The sequence below is a fragment of the Ixodes scapularis genome, unplaced genomic scaffold (assembly GCF_016920785.2).
Source record: "Ixodes scapularis isolate PalLabHiFi unplaced genomic scaffold, ASM1692078v2 PGA_scaffold13__105_contigs__length_92229423, whole genome shotgun sequence".
Taxonomy (NCBI): domain Eukaryota; kingdom Metazoa; phylum Arthropoda; class Arachnida; order Ixodida; family Ixodidae; genus Ixodes; species Ixodes scapularis.
This window is the reverse complement of record NW_024609839.1, coordinates 78,075,819-78,097,269: the sequence shown is the minus strand read 5'-3', so window position 1 is coordinate 78,097,269 and position 21,451 is coordinate 78,075,819. Positions and strand designations below refer to the sequence as shown.

Sequence of the window (21,451 nt, the reverse complement as noted above, 5' to 3'; positions counted from 1 at the left end):
AGTTGCGTCTACGCACAGTCGGGGAAAGCACTGTTCCACGTCCTCTCGGGTGCTATTTTTTGACAAAAATAAGAAAGTATTTTGCAAAATAAAGGTCTGTTCCGGCGTGTGGACATGTTTTGCTACCTCGCATAAAAATTGAATTGAAAGCAATAAATATAGCAATATAGATAACGGCAAGTTCAGAAACTCTTACATCTAGTCCGCATCACTAACTCCATTTCACCTTATGTTGTACCACAGCGCAGGCTCATAGCGTTGGGAGCTGCTCTTAACGCACGAGAACTTGTGCCGCCGAGATGTGCCCTAAAGCAAGGAGCTCGCGCTTGTAGCCTTTCCTGCGGTACAACACAAGGTGAAACAGAGTTTGGACGGAGACTAGAAACGTTTGGCGATGAGAAAGACATGACTCTCTTTCCTCCCTAAGACCCGCTACATAAAAGCTAAGTACCAAACCTGTCGGACGTACATAGACACTGGCAGGGTGAAGACGGCAGAGCAACTCCTTCAGGTACCTGGCCTCCAGCATGCGCTTGCTGCCCTGCACTGTGCTTTGGCTGCACGTCCATGCTCGAGGCTCCCGAGACATCGAAGCCGGCGAGCTTCCACTGAAGGCAAGAAAACTTAAACTCTTCCCGCCGTTACCACCCCGTCAACGACTACCGCTGAGAGCGAGGCAGTAAACAAAGTTGTCCCTGCAACCGACGACGACCCTGTTGTTGAACGCGACGGGCGAAGAAAACACGTCGCCCTCGAAGCGATACGAACTCGAGGGCTTCCCTTCTCCGGCGTCGACGAGGTGGAGCGTTCCGTCGGTGCCGACGGCGACGAGCGTTTGGGCTTCTGAGATGTGGAAGACGGTGGCGTAGACACGAGATTCCAGGCGCAGACGCCATCGAAGACTCCCGTCCGGAGCGGAGATAAGGTACACGTGACTGTCGTGACAGCCAATCACGATCGAGGGCCGCTCGCCGTCGACGAACACGGGCGACGAGAAGATTGGCCCGTCGGTTGATGCAACCCATAACTTCGTGAAATGAAAAAGAAATAAAAAGAAATTAATAAAATTGAATTGAGAACGGGTTCTTGATTAGCATGGTAAACTCGGACCTGGAGGTGCACTAAAAAAAGATTTTTCGGTTTCTTCGGTGCACCTCCAAGGATTCTAAGATCCACAAATTGTTGGTACGAGAACTTCACTCGGATATAAACGTACCTGTCAATATTAGGTTTTCAAAGAAAAATTAACTTTGAAAACAAGGAACCCCAAGTGGTAACCAAATAATACGAAGGTCTTGGCTGTTATTACCGTGCTCCCATCGGAGAGGTTCATGAGGTAGACTTTGCCCTCCACGGAACAGATGCACAGGCCACGCAGAGACGCGGCGGGAGACGCGAAGACAGGTTTGCCAACGTTTCGCTTCCAGAGTATCTTCCCATTACTCTGCAACATTTAAAATATTTTAGATAGATACCAAACGAAATACAGTAGTCACTTTTTAAGCATTTCGAAAGCTAATTTCTTTGGAACATGGCCTCCTGAAATGTTGTGGAAGCTTACTCACCGGACCTACGCAGACCACGGTCCCAACGAGCGATGCTGCATACACCTGCATGCCAATTCGAAAGGAAGCCTCAGTGACGTATAAAGAAAACAGTTACCTGAAAGAGCTACACCTACAAACATGCACCTGGGCTTCCAGAAAATCAAACTATGCTACTCTGGTACAGCTTATAATAAAGCCTATGATGAACCGTGGAGGATGCTACAAGCCACCAAAGCCATTCCAATTGGTTCCAATGCCGTCTGACTATCACATGACCTTCAAGAGGGGTGCAGTGACACACATGGGGCACAAGGCCACGTCATAGGTTCACGGCGCTGGATTGGCTGTGGTGGCTCATAGTGTCCGCTGTAGTCCGTCCTAAGATGAAACAAAGTACTAATGTCATCACCAGTAATGGAAGTGTTTAATGACGCAATCGTGAGGAAATTTTCAGCGTCTGAACCGTTCCAGTACCATCGAGAAAGTTCTAAATTTTGAAAATCTAGCAGCTCGCATCGAAAATATAATTTTTTTAATCGACTTGACAGTGAGCACCACATCTCCTTATTTGTCTGACTTTACGATAAGCCAATCCGACCAACCCTCGCTGATGAAGTCGAAACGCAACCCGGAACTCAGCACTACATATGAGCAATAAAAAAAAAATCAGCACCATCAGCACTACCTATGAACAATAAAATCAGTATCATCAGCACCACCAGAGCTTTGCCCCAATGTTTTTGTTCGTGCCGGATATCCCATGACGCATCGTGCTCTCCGTTCGTGTCTCTTCGAGCGCTTGCTCGAGTGCACCGTTTGGAACAAAAAATATAGCCAGGCGTTCAAAATATAAATGTGTGATTATCATTTACAGTTATTTTCCGTCATGCTTAACTCATTTCCGAACGAAATTTGAATATTTCAATTTTTGTACCCCTCTAAAGGTGCACTCCAGGGGATTCTAAGATTGTCTATTTATGGTGATACCTCAATCTACGGACTCCAAGCATTCTAAAAAAAAAAACAATGAAATTCTGGGCAGCTGGGCTCTCCTATGTCATGTACAAATAAAAACCTTGGTGAGTGTAAATACCCTGTCAGTGTCCCTTCAAGCTGGCTCATTATCATATGTTGTAAACCTGACAGCACCTGGTTTGGTGAATACGAAACTGCTGGAGACGCAAAGATGCTTCCGTCAGATGGACGTAGCTTCCAGAGTAACGCTCCGGTCTGCAACAAAAAAGACACGGTCGCCAACGGTCACCCACACGCGACAGCTCTTGCGAACGGGAAAGGGACGCAAATATTTACCTCGAAATTGATGCAGTAGAGGTGCCTGTCGTGCGAACCACACAGAAGAGAGCTGTCGGTCTTGTTGAGTGCGGGCGAGCACTTGACCTCGCCGTCGGTCCCAAAGGTCCAACGCTGCGCTCCGCTTGAGACCTCGATGCAGTAGATGTTGTGGTCATAACACCCTGTGAAGCATTGTTTCATAAATTGTCTGGAACTGAAGGGCCACTCAAAGCAAACAAGAATAATAACTAAAACAATGTGCCTGCTGTGGTTTTTACATTGTTAACAAGTTTGTATAATTTTAGTTGTGGCTATGAGGTACTCTACGAAAGCGTCATTTTAATGAAGTGTTACGACATGTATGCTCACCAACATTTTTTACTGAAAACAGAATCCAAGAGGGCCCCTTTACCCAGCAAAGGTATACACACTCGCAGGATCCCAAATATATTTTGAGTTCTAGGCCATCTAGGAGCACTTTCATTGTAGAAAGTAACTAACAAAATCCATAAAATGTAATTTTTGTGGCCACTCAAAACACCGAATATGCAATGATTTAAAGAAACTGTGAGTGCATTATCAAGAAGACAGACTCCCCGCAGCTATGCAAGGCGTGATTTCCCACAACAACTATGCATCGACAATGTGAATGGTCCGAGTTGTTTGGGAACGCCTTCTGGAGCAGCCAAAAGTCCATTTTGGAGCAAAACGCTTTTGGAGTATAAGCATATCATTCGTTCTCATTGATTCAATGGTGAGCACTACATTGGCCTGTCCAATTAGACGATAACACCTTCTTTACTTTCTTACCCTTGTGCAACCACTCATTGGCATCTATTGCACAGCAAGTCCAATATTTAAAACACTCAACTAGCTGTTTAATCATGGTTTTAAAGAAGCAGACAAACTTGCGCTCTGCATAGCTGCTTAGTGAAACAGCTATGCAGAGCGCAAGTTCATCTGCTTCTTGCGCAGGGGTTACAGTGACGTCAAAACGCTGAGCTCTGGCTGGCTCTGATGAAAGGATAGTGGGTAGACCTCAATGCTGGCTGCCTTGAGGTCTACGGACCATCCCACCAATCAGAGCCAATTGGAGCTCGGCGTTCTGACGTCATAGCAACCCCTACGCAAGAAGCAGACGAACTTGCGCTCCGCATAGCCACAGACAGGATGAGAGAGGCAGGGAAAGCTTTTAGTTGTGGGGCTTCTAGCGCAAGCTTTCTGCTATCGATCGATAACACTTCGATGTCTCGTGAGCTCCGAGCGTGCACGCTCAATTAAAGCATGGTGGAAGGTGACGGGCGCTTGCTGAAGACCAGGAACCTAAGAGAACGAAGATAACCGCCAAGTCGTTCCCAAGCTGTCAGTCACAAAGATTTTAGTTGAGTGTTGAGAACTGAAAAACCAAGACAAAAAAACAGGTTTCCACAAAATTTTTAAATATTTTACATGAATGGTATTAAAAAACTTTTAGCCTTTCCACCCTGGTAAAGAAGGAAGAGCAGCGGGGCTATAGCTTCTGTTCTCGGCGGTGGCTTTCCAGGCGAGCTATCTGCTCTTCTTTTGGGAGGGAAACTGAAGCGCTTGACGCAGTGTAACTTTAGGCGATAGGGACCTCGCAGCGGTTGCGAAACCATTCGCGCTGCTGCGCACATCGTCGCTCGTTCCGTTCCCGCTTTTGTTCCTCCGAAGAAACGTTGACGCGGTCTATAAGTGACAGCGGCAAGCAGACAACCGGCAAGCACAACACTCTGGACAGCTACTGCCATCTATGAGCGACGGCAGCCACCAGAGTGTTGTGTCGGCCATGGGTGTCGACATTTGTTTGGTTCCGGACACAATCCTGGGGAAACTAGCCCTTAATAGCTCTGCTGTAAAAACTGTACAGCTCAGAGCTGCCTTCTGACATTGGCATGAATCTACACAATTCGGATAAAAATAAGGCGGCACCAAGAAATGGCGGCTAGAGCGCAAAATCGGGCATGGAAGGCCCGAAACTTCTGCAGAATGTCGAGGACTCTCACCGAATGCGACGTAGCTGCCACACTTTGAAAGGCAGGCAGAGGACTCTATCCTGTCCGGTACCTGAAGCTCCCAACAGCAGCTTCCAGAGAAAACGTTGACAGCGCAGAAGCGACCCGAATGAGATCCCACGAGCGCCACGCAGTCTCCGCTGAAACAGCAATGAGACAGATTTACCCTAAAACGTAAAGGGCCCGTTAATAATGTGGTTGTGAGGCTGCGAAGAAATATATCATGGACACAAACATCCGTTTCTACTCGTTCTTTTGTTCTTTGCTAGTTCTGACCAAGCAGACAACCCTGACTTAGCGCAAAGCTTGTAGAGACTGCTGCGCTGCAGTCAAATGCAAAGATTATAAAAAAAAGTTGCTTGAAAAGTAGAAGTACTTGAATATTTGGAACTTTTAATACTTTACAAATAGTGTCTGCTGTTCGATTTGACTTGCAGCGCACTTCTGCTGTTCAAAGTATTCAAGTTTTTGAACATTCGAAAGTTATGAATAATGTCTTGAGAACTCTCCAATTTGTCGCAACAGACCTCACCGTTGTGCACCAGCGCACCGGTGTCCACCTTACTGCTTCGCACCGGCACGTATGTCAAGCTTCAGCGCTTTGCACCGGTGTGCTAGGAGAAACACAACCTCTCTGAGCATCTCATTCGGTTTAATGGTCTTGGAAATTTCGCTCACAATTGTAAATGAGGCTTCTTTGGTTGTAACTTTAGCTAAACCCTTAATTTTAAAGGAGAGTAACAGGAAAGATAACATCATGCTATATTAAAATAAGACGGCTAGTCACTGCTTTGCTTGCCATGTTACACAACTTATTAGGGCATTTGTTTTCTTAATTCGAGTTATGTGAGATGTTTTCCATGCAATAAAACTGTTTCTATTGATGAGTATGCTTTCTAGAGAAAGATTTCCAGCCATTATTTCTAGGAGAACCCATGCCCAATTGCCAATAAATATATAAAAAAATAATATTGAAAAAACATCAATACTCTATTTGCAGTCAAATTTTAACATTGATATTCAATTTGAAGTCAGAAATTTAATATTTGCGCAGCTCTATTGACAAAGTCAGCACGCCAAACATGGCACACCCATGACAGCTTCTTCACCCCTTAAGTACCCCTTTTTTTTTTTTTTTTTTTCAGAAAGTAACCTAAAAGTGCCATATATTTTTTTTATATAGAAGCTCTATTCCTCTAATAATACAGATAAAATTTCAAAAGTTTATTACTCAGAAATCACCGGCGACAAAAAAACAAATGAGCGAACTAGGACGAGTGCTGCCATCTATGATCAACGCCGCAAACTACTGGACGAGCTACGGAATCAAGGGCTACCGAAAAAACCACTGGACGAACTTAGCTCGTCCATGGCATTTTTAGCCAAAAAGCGGCCGACGAGCTTAGCTCTTCCAAGGCACTTTAAGGGTTCATTTCCGATCTACGGGCAATCGTTTTAGAATACGTACATAGCACGTAATACTTTTGTTGTAAGTTTTGCAAGAAACAAAGATGGCGAATGAGATTCAAAAGCAAAAGCAAATTAAATGTTCAACGTTCAAACAGTGCGAGGTCAATATGCCTTTGAGGTATGGCGATACTTGCTCGTGCCGTAAACGAGGAATTCTAGCCAGCGCAGTGTGACTGCTAATCTGGAGTGGATCGCGTGCAGCAGTGATCACTCACCCTTCATAACTCACAATGAGCGGAGACGCATCGACGCACTTGGCAAGATCATGCTTCCATTCGAGTGCGAACTTCGCCGCACTTTCACCGGTGCTCAGACGTTGCGCTCGACCGCAGTTTTTGGCGCACACGCAGTGGTGCCAGGAGTCAAGTCTCGAAACACACGAGAAACAAGGGGCAGTTCTCACTGAACCAGACCGAGACATCACGGTTGTCGAGTTGTTGCAAGCAGTCACCCGCTCTGAGGGAAGTTTGGGCCCTTCTAGACTGCGCTCGGCGGTTTCTTGTGCCGTGGCTGTTTGCTTCAGGTAAGCCGCAACGTCTGAAAACGTCCCGTTAAGAAGCTTGTCCACGAGAAGTGGCAAGCGGCGATCGAGTGTAAGCTCCATTTCCTGGGAAATGCGGACGGCTCCCAGCGAACTGCCGCCGCTGAAGATGAAGGAGGACTGCGGAGAAATCGGGCTGCCCTTGTCGCTTGCGGTGAGCTCCTGCGAAAAGTTTTAGAGTTTTCCGTAAAGCACACTCTGCAGAGTAGAAGAGATTAACATGAACCATTCGAGATTTTCACGCTTTTCGTACGCTCTATACGAGTCGCGAGTACTTCCAACTGGAGTCATGCCCCACGTATCGAACACCCTTCGAACCAAATCAGTGCTTAAAGGACGACCATCAGGCAGAAAGGAGGAACCTTTCCCTCAATTTCTCCTTTCTATTCGAGAAAGAGGGGGACCCAGGGGCGGACTTTACCAATAGGCAGAGTGGCAGTTGCCTAACTAGGGCGGCAGAATTTTGGGGGGCGGCCAATTTGTAGCTGCCCCCAAATTAATTGCCGCTTTTTTTCTTTTCTTTAATCTAGCTCTGAATTTGGTTATTTTAGGTATTGTAGCTCCTCCGAATCTGGCTACTTTTGAAATTTTTAACTCCAAACTTAGCTACTCAACCCCTCCCCATGGTCACCGACCATGGGCAGCGGGCGGGCGGGCCGGAGGAGGGGAGGGGAGGGAAGGGAGGGGAGGGGAGGGGAGGGGAGGGGAGGGGAGGGGAGGGGGGGGCGGTACTGTTAAAAGCTGTCTAGGGCGGCAAAATCCCAAGTCTACCTCTGGGGAGAGCCACCGTCCTTCTGCAGAGAGTAGCTCAGAGACATGCTCCTGTGAGGAGAGGAGGAGAGAAGAGTGCAAGAGGGAATGAAGAGAAGGAAACTGGGAACTGGTTTTCTGCCTGGCAGAAGACGATCTTGTAGGTCGGCCTTCAAAGTTGAAGCGTTGGAATAACACGCTGAATGTGTCCGTTAAAGGGATACTGAACCGAAATTTGGATTTCGCAAAAAAAAAGGCCGCAGAAGCGTTGAACGAGAAGCTACGAACTTCAAGACATCAGTCATACATCGATATTTCAGACAGATGGCCATACTTTTGGAAAAGAAGGGCGCAATCAAGCGAGGGCTATGACGTCATTGTCCTCCTCGAACATTTGAGAATGAGGGGAAACAACCTCGCTTCGATCCTCCTCGCTGCAGTTCACCAGCTTGACGGGACGTAGCAAGTAGGAGAGGGAATGAAAATTGTGACGTGACTTGTGTAGCCGGCCTCGTCGGTCGTTTTCAATCGCACACTTCTTTTCCAAAAATATGGTGATCCGTTACAGATATCGCTGTACGAGCGATGTTCTTGGGTTTTGCAGCATCCCGCCTATCTGTCCAGTCTTATTTTCTGAGCTCGAAATTTCGGTTCAGTTTTTGACCAGAAGACGAAAGGAAACTCGCAAGAGGGAACTACACAATACCAATGTGGTAGGTCAGGTCAATGAAAACCACATGCAAGCATTCTATGAGAACTCACAAAGAACTCCTTACGTTCCACAGTGTTGCAAGAAGCCGGCTACAAGCGACGGAATCGACGGATCCATCTGGCTTTGTCTGCCCCGTCCGTCTTCGTTTCCTTGCATACCTCAGCAGCGCTTTCATGTCTAGTTTGCCTGTGGAACGAAGAAAGATAAAATCATGCTCAACCTCTCTTTCAAAACTGGTGTGCTCATAACGCAGACAACTTCCAAATCTGCGCAACCGAAAAGGTGCCTAAAAATCTGGCAGTCGAGAAGCGGCAACACACCGTGGCTTGTTACAGGCAGGCCGTGATGTACCACAATGATCCGTAAAGGACACGAGCACTCTCTCTCCAGGTCAGTTTTCAGCAAAGTCAGCGTTTCTTCGGCGTTGCCATTTGAAAGCAGTGTAACAAAGAATAAGAGGGTCCCTTTCGACTTAGAAAAGTGGGCGCAGCAGCTTTCAACGACCGCCGAGTCGAGCAGCTTCTGCGACAGAAGAGCGGGGTTGACCTTGCGACCGTTGTACTTGAAGATTGAATCGCGCCTTCCGAGGAACGTCAGGTTTCCGCCAGACTTGCGGACGAGGTCGCCCGAGTTCCGCATTTGGCACTGCCCAACCTGCCGCCACGTCTCCTCACCCACAAGACACCGCCGGTCGGTCCCACCTGTCGAAATGAAACATTGCAAATTGAATAAAGGAAGGAGCAATAGCTGACAGTTAAAGTAAGTATAGGATGTTAGAACTCCTGAGGCTAGCTCTAAAATCAACCAGGAAAAAATTGGCACCTGCATGTAGCAATTTAAAATTTTCACCAAAGTCGTAACTTAGTGGTGCATTTTACCCTGTGAAATTTCAAGGCACAGCTCCCTTCGTGTGAAAAATAAAATGGGCGAACTTGCCAGGGTCAGTGACCGACATTGGCACAGACAACCGAGGTAGCCGGGGCAGCGAGCCTAGATTGAATAAAGGGTCCAACTCAAACTGTTGGGAGCGTTCATAATTTGATGGCGGACGCCTACTGCGGATATTGATTGCAAGTGCGCACCCATTAAAATGTAGCGCGGCAAGGGGGAAAGCAGACAGAAAGGTCAGGACGTTTGCAGACGATCGACACTTTTGCCACCTCTTCACAGCTCGTATTGCAAACGCAGCCTATGAACCATGTGATTCCGATCAAGCAGTAGGAGGCTCTTTGCAATACAATGGAATTTTATTAATTTGAACCCAAGGGGGACCAGAACTTTGTTTGAATAATGCAAAGTTTGAATTACCGGGAGTTTCCTTCCTAAAAACACATAGGCCGAGACCTGCATGTTAGTTTGAATTATCTGCGAGTTTGAGTTAAGAGAGTCTGAATTGACAAGATTCCACTGTACTGGCTCCCTAGGTCGGGGTTGTGCTTGCGGTGCCACCTCCCGACAGGCGCAGCAAGCAGACGACGCATTCAGTTGAAACAATAGTCTGCTTGCTGCGCCTATCGTAAGGTGGCACCACGAGCCTAATTCTCCCTAACTCGGTCGCCTGCATCGACGTCCACTGTTGACACTGGCAAGTTCGTTGGTCTTATTTTGGAAGTTTGTGAAGTAAAATACATCTTCGCCAAAAGTTTGAGATCGCTACGTTTCGACGCTGACTCTTCTAAACAATTTTAGAGCCGGCCTTGCAATTTCTGACACCCTATAGATTTTCGGCATTGTAAAAAATAAGAAAAGAGACTTAGGGGGTGGAAACATTTTCTTCCAGGTTTAGCATCTACTGCATAGTGAAAACTGTAAAACTATATTGAAACATTGGAGCGTTTCGCCAGAAACATTTCATCAGCTGCGTAACCAGTCGGGGAGTCAAATATTGCAATGCCCCAACCATGTGACCAGCGAGGTTTTTAAAAACAAATATAAAAATGAACCTTACCGATAAAAAGCGTTCCCTCTCCCTCGTCGACGATGCCTCCAGATTCATTCCGCACCTGCAGAACCGTTCCGTCCAGAGCATCGCCCAGGAAAACATCGCTGCACATGAGGCGAACCAAGGTGAGAGGATGCTGTGTTTGTGTGGGTCAGAAACACTGCTAAAAAAACGTTCAGCCTTTCCACTCTCGTGAAGAAGGAAGACCATGCGGAGCTGTACTCGATACACTGTGTGCTTCTTCTTTGTCGTCGTCTGTTTTTCGCGCTGTTTTCTACGATGAATTCACACCAACGCACTCAACTATCCATTCTTCTATTATAGCTGGAAAGGTTGGCGCCATCCACGAGCAACGGCGGAAACCATACTGGTTGTGTGCTAGCCGCCGTCGCTTATAGATGGCGGTAGCTTTCCGGGTAGGTTTGTGTCGACATACACGAAGACACGATCCTGGGGAACCTAGCCCTTAACAGCTCCACTGTAAAAAAGATTGTTAAGAAAAATCCAAACAGTGGTGTTCTTCCAGCCCAACCAACGAGCATGGTAAGGAATAGTCAAGGGCCATTCCCAGGTGGCACAAACCCTGTAGTACTGCTTCGAAAGCATGAGAAAAAAACTTGTTTTACAAGAAGTTCTCGTGCATTTTCGGTTTGCAAACTGGTGCTTTTGAGAACCAAGTTCAAAAGTCTAATTTTGTATGTGTTCAGAGGCGTCCCTGCAGTACAACTCCTCTCGAAGTGGTATAGGATATAACTAAAACTAGTAAACATTTATTTTCACAACCATACTTTTTTATTACAAATGATTATGAATGGTACATCTATTGAAAGTTTTAAAAAGAATGTAAAAGATGACTGTTTGTTGGACCCCAGTTAATTTCCTGTGGTTATTATTGTAAAAATGATTTCTCTTGTGTCTCTATTGAATAAATATTGTATGAGGCACAAATTCTTTAACAGCCTACAAGTACCGATGGGTGCCTGCATGCACTGATGGTCAGTTGTTCTTTTCCTCACCAGAACATTATATGACTAGTGTTGATACTTTCGCCAATGCTCTGTGATTGCGACTAGTTGCTCAAGCCTTTTTTAAGTTTCTATCACTTTTTTTTCCTTCTCACTCTTTGACGAGCACTTGTGTGGCTGCAGGAGCCACATCAGCTGGCATCAGCCCACTTCATCAGCTGAGACTAAAAGTCTGAATAGAGTCTTATTAGTATCTTTCTAATTACAAAACATTCAATGTCTCACCTTGAGTCTGTGAGGCGAATTCTCTGACATGTTGCCCAACACGAGACTTCGGTGACGCCGTACAAGTTGTAGAATTCCGTACAGTTTCCATGCTCGCTCCAGCTCCGAAGTTGGGCGACCGAAGGGCACGCTTCACCTCCGAAAGCGAGCACTCGCAGCGTCGCACCCCTCGAAAGCAACGATTCCTTGACTCGTTCTGCGCCGAGACGGCTAAAGAAGCTAGGCGTTGCCTTTTAATGAGGAAGAGCGAACACTGTGTCAAACTGTGGGTTAGGTGGTGCACTCTGTATCATGCAAGTCACGCCCATGTTGCACGTCAACCGCACTGTTATCTTTCCTGCCCAATTACATAAGCCACATGCCTAGTATCTGTACTGGCAACGTTGGCCTATATTACTAACTGCTCACTGAATAAACTTTGTTGTTGACTCGCCCCGGCCCGACTAATACGCAATCAACCTGAGATTACAAAATCTGTCGAGACGACTGATGCGCGTTGTGAACATACGAGTGGTAAGTAATTCGAAAAGTAGAGTCAAGTCTGGTTATACTAGTCGACATGCCTGTTTACTGACCCAAATGAGACTTCGATTCGCCAAACTTGGTGTGCACACGCATGTAAAATAATTTGGCACACAACTGCCTGCATGTTGAAGGCAAACAACACTACGTTTCTCCTTACGATGAACAGCAGCAGACGTTACGGGCTACTGGAGCCAATCCAACGCCGTACAAGCCTCGCACGACTTTCGAAACAAGTGCAGCGACGCGCGGGGCACATGGTCACGTGATACATTCACGGCGTTGAACTAGTTGGGATGACCTTTAGGGTCCACTGCAGTCCATTGCAAGGCGAAACAGAGCACAGAAGTAGTCAGAAAGTGGTCCCTTTACTGTCTCAGCTCTCAACGTTTGCTGTAGTGGCCAAAAGTGTCTTCTGCAGACAAGCCAAGTGAACAAACACGGCGTTTAATACCCGGGTCTCCTCAAACGCCTATCCGATTTCGACTAACTTGACAGTCATCTAAAAGTATCATCTTGCATTGTCCGTCATGCACCAGAGAACTGTGAGCGTAACAGACATGGCCAAGTGACTTTGACAAAAGCGCAGCAGCCATATTGCCAATCTAAAAGCACCGACGTGGTCGACATCGATCCACGCAAAAGCCAAACGTGCCACAGGTCGCCGAAATTACTGCTCTTCGAAAGCAGAAAAACTAGAGCCGCTAAAGAAGCAACGTTGCGGAGAAGCGACACTTCAGCAGTTTTGGTCATAAAGATCATTGTTGCCAGTCGTCTGAGCATAGGCTATTAGGTGACTCTAAGATAAATCAGCTGCGCAAAAAAACAGAATATCAGTCGCAAGACTTGTCACAAGCATTAACAGTCCTTACCTGAACGACGGTGACTTTACTCTCAACTAGAAGCTGGACGACTGCTCGAGGAATCCGCTTCACCGCCTCGGAAGTCATCACTAAAGTTGCGCCGGCAGTCAGGGCGAGGAATACCTCCACGACGGAAGGGTCGAACGTAAACGGGGCAGCTTGGAAGACAACGTCTCTCGGAGAAACTGCGAATATTTTTCTGGATTGGGTGGGGAGAAAACACTAGTCAGTACACACATAAAAGCTTACTCACAGGCCTGCGACCGACTACGATATACTAAAACAAGACCGGTTTTTAAGCCTCTTCCGACGGCTTACGACACGATGAGCTGCCGCCAAGCCGGTCGTAAGCCATCACAAGAGGCTTAAAAACCGGTCTTGTCTCAGTCAATCCTAGTCAAATGCAATTATGTGAATGGGCCTTAAAGGAGTAATCTGGGGATCTCTTCATGGACTCCGATTCACCTGAAAATATGCTAAACACATAAACACTGATATAGTATCCTATTTCTTCAGTTATTCAATGTATTTTCAACTGATTCCAAGCAGTTTCATGGTGTCAAATGAATGCTTTGGAAGCTTGCTCCAATACCCACCCACCAGCACAGAACAAATGCTTGGTATAGTCTATTTTTTTACTACTTGCTTGATTAGCAAGCTTGAATGCCACTGACGTCACGTCACTGAAAAGTGCGGGTATATTTGAATCTTGTTTTTCGTATCATTTTCAGTTGGCGATTTTACAATAACTAATATGAATTTTGCGATACTAAAGAGCGTATCGGAAGGGTGAAGGCCGGGGATTCAGAAAATGTGGTTAGTTGGGGTAGCTAAAAAACTCGCCAGAGCAAACCTTTAAAGGGGTGTCCAAACAGGACACTACAAAACCCGCGACTCCGACAAATCGTGAAAATTGAAGCGGACGCTTCTATTTTTACGGTCTGTCGGAGTCGTGAAAATTTTTACGACCACGACTGCTCTCCTCTTCAGATTGACGTCACACGCCACCTGCGTCTGTCTCACCTCGCCAACGCCCTCGCGTACCGCCGTTGCCTCGGCTCGAAGGCCAAGGAGGTCCGGCTTTGGGACATTCCTGCGTCGAAGGGTGCGTTTCGCCCGCCTCGGATCTGCTTTCTTTGTCGAGATTCACTTTCGTCGTGATGGCGTCCGATGCGGTTCCGTATTGTGAGCGGAGGCCTTGAGCAATTGACCGACAGCCAACAGAGCGTGTGAGTGGCTCTCCAGACCCACGTGATAAGCAGAGCAAGGCCGCCGTGGAGGAAGCGAGGGGGAGATTTGAGGGAGGGAAGTTTCCCTCCGGGAAGAATTGACGGAGGGAAATTTCCCTCCGACAGCCGGAAGCGGATCGCGGCACGATTTGCCGGAGTCGCGGGTTTTGTAGTGTCCTGTTTGGACACCCCTTCAGTCTACTTGCCATAAATGACATATTATTAGAAGACACTTGCTCGCTTGGTTCATATACGGCGAGTAAGTTTGTCTGCTATTGCACAGACACACAATGACGTCGCAGCACCGAGCTCTGATTAGAGGACATAGAGCGTAGACCCACTTTATCCTCTAATCAGAGTGAGGAAGTTTGTCTACTCCTTGAGCAGAGGGTGCAGCGGCAATCTCCGGCCTTGTCTGCTAGTCATAGCAACGGATGCCTTGCTTTTTCTACGACCTTCAGAAATCCACCGGTTCTTTGCAAACAGGGGCTTAGCCTTTGAAAAAGGGGAGATGATACAGCTTTAAGGGTGCATTTTCCTGGTGACTAACAACTACAAGATGCACTACAACGAATGAAGAACTCACAGCCGGAATGTTGTTTTGTACCCCCCCATCATGAAATTAAAACTAAAACGGAGTTATGAAGCACGCAAGTTTGGCTCTCATGAGCTGCTAAAGTGTGAAAAGCTAACCCAATTGTGCTAAAGCTCTGCAACAGCTATGAGAAAGATGTCTACAAAAGGTAAGCTTCAGTACTGCACCTGAAATATGGTCAAGAACCTAAATTGTGAGGGGGAGTCAAGTTCCAGCAAGGTAAAAAGGGGAGAGGGTATAGGAAAGAAGGAGGCAGGCAAAAGGGGAAAGCGCTAAGTGTATGTCGGGGCTAGAGAGATTACAAACCTGTAGATCTAACCAGGTCTTTATGCTGTGCTATTTAAGATACAACAGGTGATTAATCATCCCCTTAAAGGGCAACTCCACTAAATTAAAACAAAATTGAGTAAATGGTTCACTATATATCCTGAGGTAGCAATAAACAGTTCTATATAATTTCTTTCTAAAAAAACAAATATTTTTTGTGCAAGGTCTGAAACCTTGCCTGCGGCGGGCAACATTGCTCCTGTGGCATCATTATGCTCCAAGCACAAGGAACAAATAATGACGCCACGTACCAGGCGGCCGGACACAGCTCGGTGCAAGGGTGAAAGTGTTGTCTGCTACGATTGGCAGTCTGCTTCAACTAACGACGCCTACAATACTGTGGCAGCAGCATGCGCTGAAAAAGGCAAGTTTTCCCAAGGGCTTGTTTGAAAACATTCGCAGAAAGTGACGTTAGAAGAACCACACGTAAATATGTCACGACAAGTTTGTAGACACATACAATGCTTAACGTCACAAACCGGCTCCCTCACATGCGACAGATGCTGCCGGCGTTGACGCATGTTGGCACGAAAGCACACAAGCGCATGCCTGTTCCGCGAATCAACTGGCCAACGATAAGCATGCTGCTAGCTATGCCTTTAAACTTTGCTTGAAAAAGTTCAAAACAAGGAAAATTAAAATCTCACCGAGGACTGACTGCGCTCGTGGCCACGCAGTCTCGCCCGCTAGGACTAGAAGAATTTGGTAATTTTGCGCATCGCAGTTTCATCAACTTTTGGGAAGAATTCGATCGAAATATCCGGCCTGTGGTCTTTTTAGGCGCTACTAAAGACAACTGCATTGTTTTCTTAATATTGAAAGTGAACCAAAGCTGCCCTTTAAAGGAGAATTCTAAAATCACCAAGAAATTTCTTGCTAACCGGTCCTTTGGCTGAACACCGGGAAAATAGGTGACAAAGTATTTCATGGACAGTGGGAAAAGCAGTGTCACGATGGTGATTGTTTGTCCACTCACTTAACTGGAAGTTTGCGGGGACACAAAATACAATTCCGGCCTCTCCTTGCGGAACTTTTACAGAAAGGGTTCATATAGAGTTTTTAGGGGTTGAGGGATAACAATCATTGGTATTCATAAGTCGTACTAAGACGCAGACGATGTCCGACACAGAAGCAGACGTGTGCTCACACCTGGTTGCCCCAAATTCTGTCTGCTTCTGTGAACATCCTCTGCTCCTTACTGTTATTGTCTGAATACCATACCGTAAATGAAGTATGTTGGGGACGATGCATCGGTGCGGTACTTGGACAGTTTTTGGCTCCCCGGTGGTCCCCGAAGTCTGCATGACGTAAGCAATTTTGTGTCCAGGAACGGGTGCAGCTTTCTCACTGTCAGCACGTGGTCCGTGTGGCTCGGTAAGCAGCACGTAGGCATTGTCCCAAAGTTTGTCCACCATTTTCCAGTCTCCACTTTCCAAAAGAGGGCTCTGAAATGCTGATGTGAATCAGTAAGTGTGTGCACCCTGCTGCTGAAAACAAGAAGATAATTCTTTCCTAAAAGTGTATCATGAACCAAAGGGTGGAAGATGGTTTTGTGTTGCAAAGCCAGCCCTTATCCGAAAGCCATCCTTACGCAGTCCAACCGTCAACTTTCGCTGTACTACCACGATCAATATAACTGCGAACACTGCTCCGCGTGCCACGCGGTACTATCAGTGCCCCAGTGCCCCAAGTACATGTGCACCTCGGTTTCGAAACATTGTGTCTCTAGCGATCGCCGCACCACTCTGCACTTCCGGGTCGTCCGCTAGCGAAAAACGGTCGGCGAAACCGGTAAACTGTTCACCAATGACGAAGACCATTTTTTGCTAGCAATGTGTGCCCGCAAAAATATTTGTATAAATAATTTTAGGGTCATCCTTTTGATTAGGAAGTTTTAGTAGATTATTCCCCTGACAAATGCGTTCGAGCTGCCAAGTAGTGGTCTGGTTATCGCACGATAACCCGCAGCGACACTGAACTTTATGCTGTGTCATGTTGCTTTTACAGTGCTAAGGAGCGAAGGGTATCATTTAGAAGAATGGATATTTGGGCGAGTTGGTAAGAATTCGTCATGGAAAACAGCGCGAAAAAAATGAAGAGAACGTCTCGTCTGTTTCTTAAAGGACACATGCAAAGGAAAAAAACATTTTTTTTAAACGGCTTAGGTGGAAAAAGGACGCCATAAAACAATTTTACAACGAAGAAAAAAATTTTTAGAGCTATATTTACGGCGCAAAACGAATTTGTAGTTGGTGCCCACGGGCACCGCGGAAAAGTGGTCTGTATTTATCACATGACTGGTCTTTATTTACCACGTGGTGCTTGCGCTCTTTCGGAAGCTTCCTATGGCCTCTAAAAGTAACTTATTCATCTTTGTTTGAAGTATAACAAAAAACCAAGACGAATAAGTAACTTTTAGAGCCCAAAGGAAACTCCTGAAAAAGCACAAGCAGACGTGATAGATCTGTGCGCCGGTCAGACGACGGCGGCGGCGCCCCGAAGCAGACGAACTTGTGCGGCGGCGGCGACGGCGGCGTGGAGAAACGCGTTGAAGCGGCGTTCGCACAACGCTCAGCGTGCGGCGGCGCGCGGGCCTACCACGTGACCAGCGGCGGCTCCCGCGAGCGCCAACTACAAATTCGTATAGCGCCGTAAATATAGCTCTAAAAATTTTGTTTCTTTGTTGTAAAATCGTTTTATGACATCCTTTTTCCATCTAAGCTGTCTAAAAAAAAATTTTTTTTCCTTTGCATGTGTCCTTTAAAGTCATTGCAATTTCTTTCGCACTGTTTTTTATGATGAAAGGTATCACCCATGCTCACACCGTGCTAACTTCTTGTCTGTGCGAGTTGGTGGTCCTTCGCTATCAGAAAACTCACGCGAAGTGAATAATAGGCAGTCTTAGTTGATTTTAAATACAGTGCAAAAACAACGGGACAAAAAGGGCGAAGCAGCACACAGCACAAGCGCTTAGACTTTTTTGCGATATTTTTAATATGAATGTCAATTACCAACTTGGCCAGCAGACCAAGCTTTTACCAAGCTTAGTTGATTGTTTTGAAACCTCTGATAACAATATAATGCATGCTTAAAGTCGTCGGCAAAGTATCGGGTATTGTTATCGGAGTTGGGGGAATATTCTACTAAAACGTCCTAATCAAAAGGATGAACCTAAAAATGTTTACATAAGTTAGTTTTGCTGGCGCACATTGCTAGCGAAAAATGCTCGTCATTGGTGAACAGTTTCGCGGTTCCGCCGACCTTTTTTCGCAGCAGACGACCCGGAAGTGCAGAGTGGTGCGGCGACCGCTAGAGACGAAATGTTTCGAAACCAAGGTGCACGTGTACTTCAAAGAGCAGTCGACAGGGGGCACTGATAGTACCGCGGGCCATGCGGAGCGGTGTTCACACTCAAATTGATTGTGATAATACAACCAAGAGACACAGCCACTATGGCGGACGGGTTGCGGGTTGCCACGACAATGATCTAAATCGGTGATTTACGACCATTTCTGTGTGCTCTTTCGAAGAGGAATGAAGGAATGCATTTAGTTCGACGTGAGCACGTAGGTGAAGTTAAATGCAAACAGAAATAATAAACATAGGGACAGACAGAACAGCTGTTTTGTCCGTCCCTATGTTTATTCTTTCTGAAGGAATACAACTGTCAAATTTTACACTGGTGTAACTGAAGTCATATCATTTGACATATTAAGTTTACTAGGCACTTTTTTTTTTTTTAATTTTTAAGCAGCCATTTTGAGTTAGCAGAAGCTTTATTCCGTAGTCTAAAAAAACATGCAAAGATGCAATGTTTTTATGTGTTTTTTTTTCTCGCGCGTTTTTGTTACTGGGAACCAATGACATTTTGAGTAACCAGTCGTTACCTTCTTATGAAAAGCTTCTTCCGCCAGGATCAACGAGACGGACGTTGAATTCCTCAAATTTCGGAATCTTTCCTCTTGATGCTGGATGTCCAAAAACGCGAACGCGCACGAAGCTTTCAAGACCCTAGAAAACAAGCATACACAGTACCGTTGAGGATCACAGCTTCAATTCTGTCAACATTTCGAAGAAAAACAACGACGTACCCCAGGATTATAGAAGGAACGTAGACAGAAGGCCTGCAGAGAACAGCAACCACTGTGTCCTCCGAAACGCCCGCCTGCTTGATCTTTGCGCAAAGTTGCTGCGCGAACTGCGACACTTGCAGATACGTCATTCTTGCTTCGACGTGACCGTCGCGGAAGACAACAGCAGTCGTTGAAGAATGTTCCTCCACACATTTGTCGAAGTAATGTTGCAGCGGGAGCGAGACAGAATACGGCTTATTATCCATCGCGACCCCGAGCGACTGTATGGACAAAATGCTAGAACTTCAGAAAGTGGCGCCTCGCGTCACGCCCGCTCATATTTTTCTTCGTGCAACTAACAACCGACATGTGCGTCGAACACGTTGAAGTTGTGGAAATTCCGAATTATTTTCTTGTCAAATACCGAGCGTGGCATACGAATCACAAGTACACTGTACTCACAAGTTATCACGCTATTTGGAAGTCGGCGATCCTGGCAAAGTTGCTATCAGACAAGACCCGCAGGGCCGCGCCATTTTAATTGCGTTCACGTTTTGGCTTGACTTGGATTGCGTTGACTAATAGCGAGTTTGTTTCACACGTTCCAGAATTCCAGAACGCATCGCACTCGTGAAGCGTCGCAGGGAAAACTGGCCTCAACCCGTTGCCTCAAACCAACGAGGTAGAGGGGCTTAGAGCGAAAAACCGGGGTTCCGGTCTGCACTCAAAAGTGACCCCGATTTGACCACTCGTCGCATGACCAAACCAAATACGTGACGTAACAGGAAAGATGGCAGCGCCCATGCAGCGGCTGGCCCCAGCTGGGCCGGAGCTCGTCGGATGCTTTGTTGGTTGTCGTTCGTCTCGGCAAGTTGATTTCAGACCCGGAAGCCGTCATATGAGGCCGGTCGAAAGCGACTTCAGAGTTCAGCGTGGTGTCTGACGTAGGTATAACGTGAACAGAAGGAGGAACGGTGTGCATTTCGCTGGTGACCGACGGGGATGTTGCCACGAAAGAGACAATCGCCCCTACGTTGCTCGGACCTCGGATTCATTCGGGCACCGCTAGGATAAATTTTAAGGCAACGTTTCTGTGCTCACGTTGACAATCGGAACCTTCAAGATCTGCAGTGAAGCGTGTGCAATATATTTGGATACACAGTTTAGCGACGGAAATTGCAGGAGTCATGCTTGGCAGTGTGCAATCGTGGTGCCGCTTCGTTCAAATGACCGAAGGCTCACTTTTGTTGTGCGCTGCATCGGAGAGCTGCCTTGACGCTTGTAGTTTCCGCTCCGTGCCAAATGATGCTGTGCTGCTTCCCAAATTGTTCCGGCGTAGACGACACTTTCACGGAGCACAGGTGTGCGGCGCGCCGAAGAGCTGCCTTCAAGCTGGTACTTCCTGTGCCGTGCTTTAGGTGATGCTGTGCTGCCTGCTAAATGGTGTTGCTCTTGGTATTGATTCTGCTGGTCTGTCGCACGTTTCGTCGACACCAAAGTTTCATCAACACTCGTTACGCGAATGGACCTCTTGGCGAATATGTGCTGCCACCTAGACACGCGACTGGGTCGAGGCTAAGTGGCGAGAAAACAACGCGCGCGCGAGGCCTCTCCCACCCGTTGCGCTCCCAAAACGTCAGCTACATCCTCTTCACCCATTGAGACGTTGTGACCTAGATACGGCTCCCCCAAACTCGCCTTTGTCCCCATCGTGCGTAATCTTCCGCCCCGAAGTCGACACAACGAAACCATCTTTCCTCTCTGCTCGGCCAGAAGGAAGAGAGAGAGGATACTGGAACCAGTTACTCTCGAACCGATGTTTCTGCAAAAGGTCCATTGCAAGCTGTATGGACATTTCATCGCGCGTGTTACCTACCCAGTCCACCCGTTCACGCCGCTTTGCGACGACAGTCTGCAGCGGCTCATTACCAGAAAAGTGGTTCCATATCCATTTCAGTTCAGCTCGTCCTCAGCAGTCACCAAACCCCCAAGGAGAGGATTTATTTGGACAGAATGCCACTAAAGCAATGCAGCTTCTTTAGTGGTCATGATAGACTCTCTTCTATCTGTTTTGTTATATTGTCACGGATGCTTGCTCCAGTCCTATTTTCTATCAATATTTACTATTCTGGAAAGTTCCAGGCCATGCTCAGCTGTCAGTGTATGTTCTGGTTGAGGTGCTGCGCACTTTACCCATAGCTCTTCACTCTGTGTGGACCCTGGCAGCTCCTCAGCCGAGTTGCCCGATAACAAGACACGGGTGGCACATTATCCCGCGTCTTAAACCCCCGGCGAGCCGGGAAC

General features: G+C 46.9%; 1 protein-coding gene across 3 annotated transcripts; it reads right to left on the bottom strand.

The window, feature by feature from the left end:
* Positions 1-649: 649 nt before the first annotated feature.
* Positions 650-19,774, bottom strand: LOC8036941 (beta-alanine-activating enzyme-like). Of its 3 annotated transcripts, XM_042289984.1 has the most exons (15): positions 19,610-19,774; positions 19,166-19,428; positions 18,962-19,085; positions 16,337-16,519; positions 12,933-13,122; positions 11,539-11,768; positions 10,295-10,392; positions 8,667-9,047; positions 8,411-8,532; positions 6,559-7,046; positions 4,865-5,013; positions 2,859-3,022; positions 2,697-2,777; positions 1,566-1,610; positions 1,177-1,444 (listed from the first exon to the last, which is right to left on the bottom strand). In XM_042289984.1, exons 4-15 carry the CDS (start codon positions 16,465-16,467, stop codon positions 1,226-1,228), a joined length of 2,298 nt encoding a protein of 765 aa, XP_042145918.1. In that variant the 5' UTR covers positions 16,468-16,519; positions 18,962-19,085; positions 19,166-19,428; positions 19,610-19,774; the 3' UTR covers positions 1,177-1,225. The 3 variants fall into 3 exon arrangements, with proteins under 3 accessions (XP_042145919.1, XP_042145918.1, XP_042145917.1); XM_042289983.1 differs by having other exon boundaries at positions 19,166-19,774; XM_042289985.1 differs by lacking the exons at positions 18,962-19,085; positions 19,166-19,428; positions 19,610-19,774 and adding an exon at positions 650-1,027 and having other exon boundaries at positions 1,310-1,444; positions 16,296-16,489.
* Between the last annotated feature and the right edge of the window lie 1,677 nt (positions 19,775-21,451).

What these genes read in the sequence shown, in the direction of transcription:
- LOC8036941 (XM_042289985.1), bottom strand. Translation starts at nt 16,489, where the DNA reads ATGGTGGACAAACTTTGGGACAATGCCTACGTGCTGCTTACCGAGCCA. An exon ending in ATTCGCCTCACAGACTCAAG is followed by an intron (nt 10,393 to 11,538) that starts GTGAGACATTGA and finishes CCTCATGTGCAG; the next exon opens with CGATGTTTTCCTGGGCGATG. An exon ending in TTTCGTATTCACCAAACCAG is followed by an intron (nt 1,611 to 2,696) that starts GTGCTGTCAGGT and finishes ATTGGCATGCAG; the next exon opens with GTGTATGCAGCATCGCTCGT.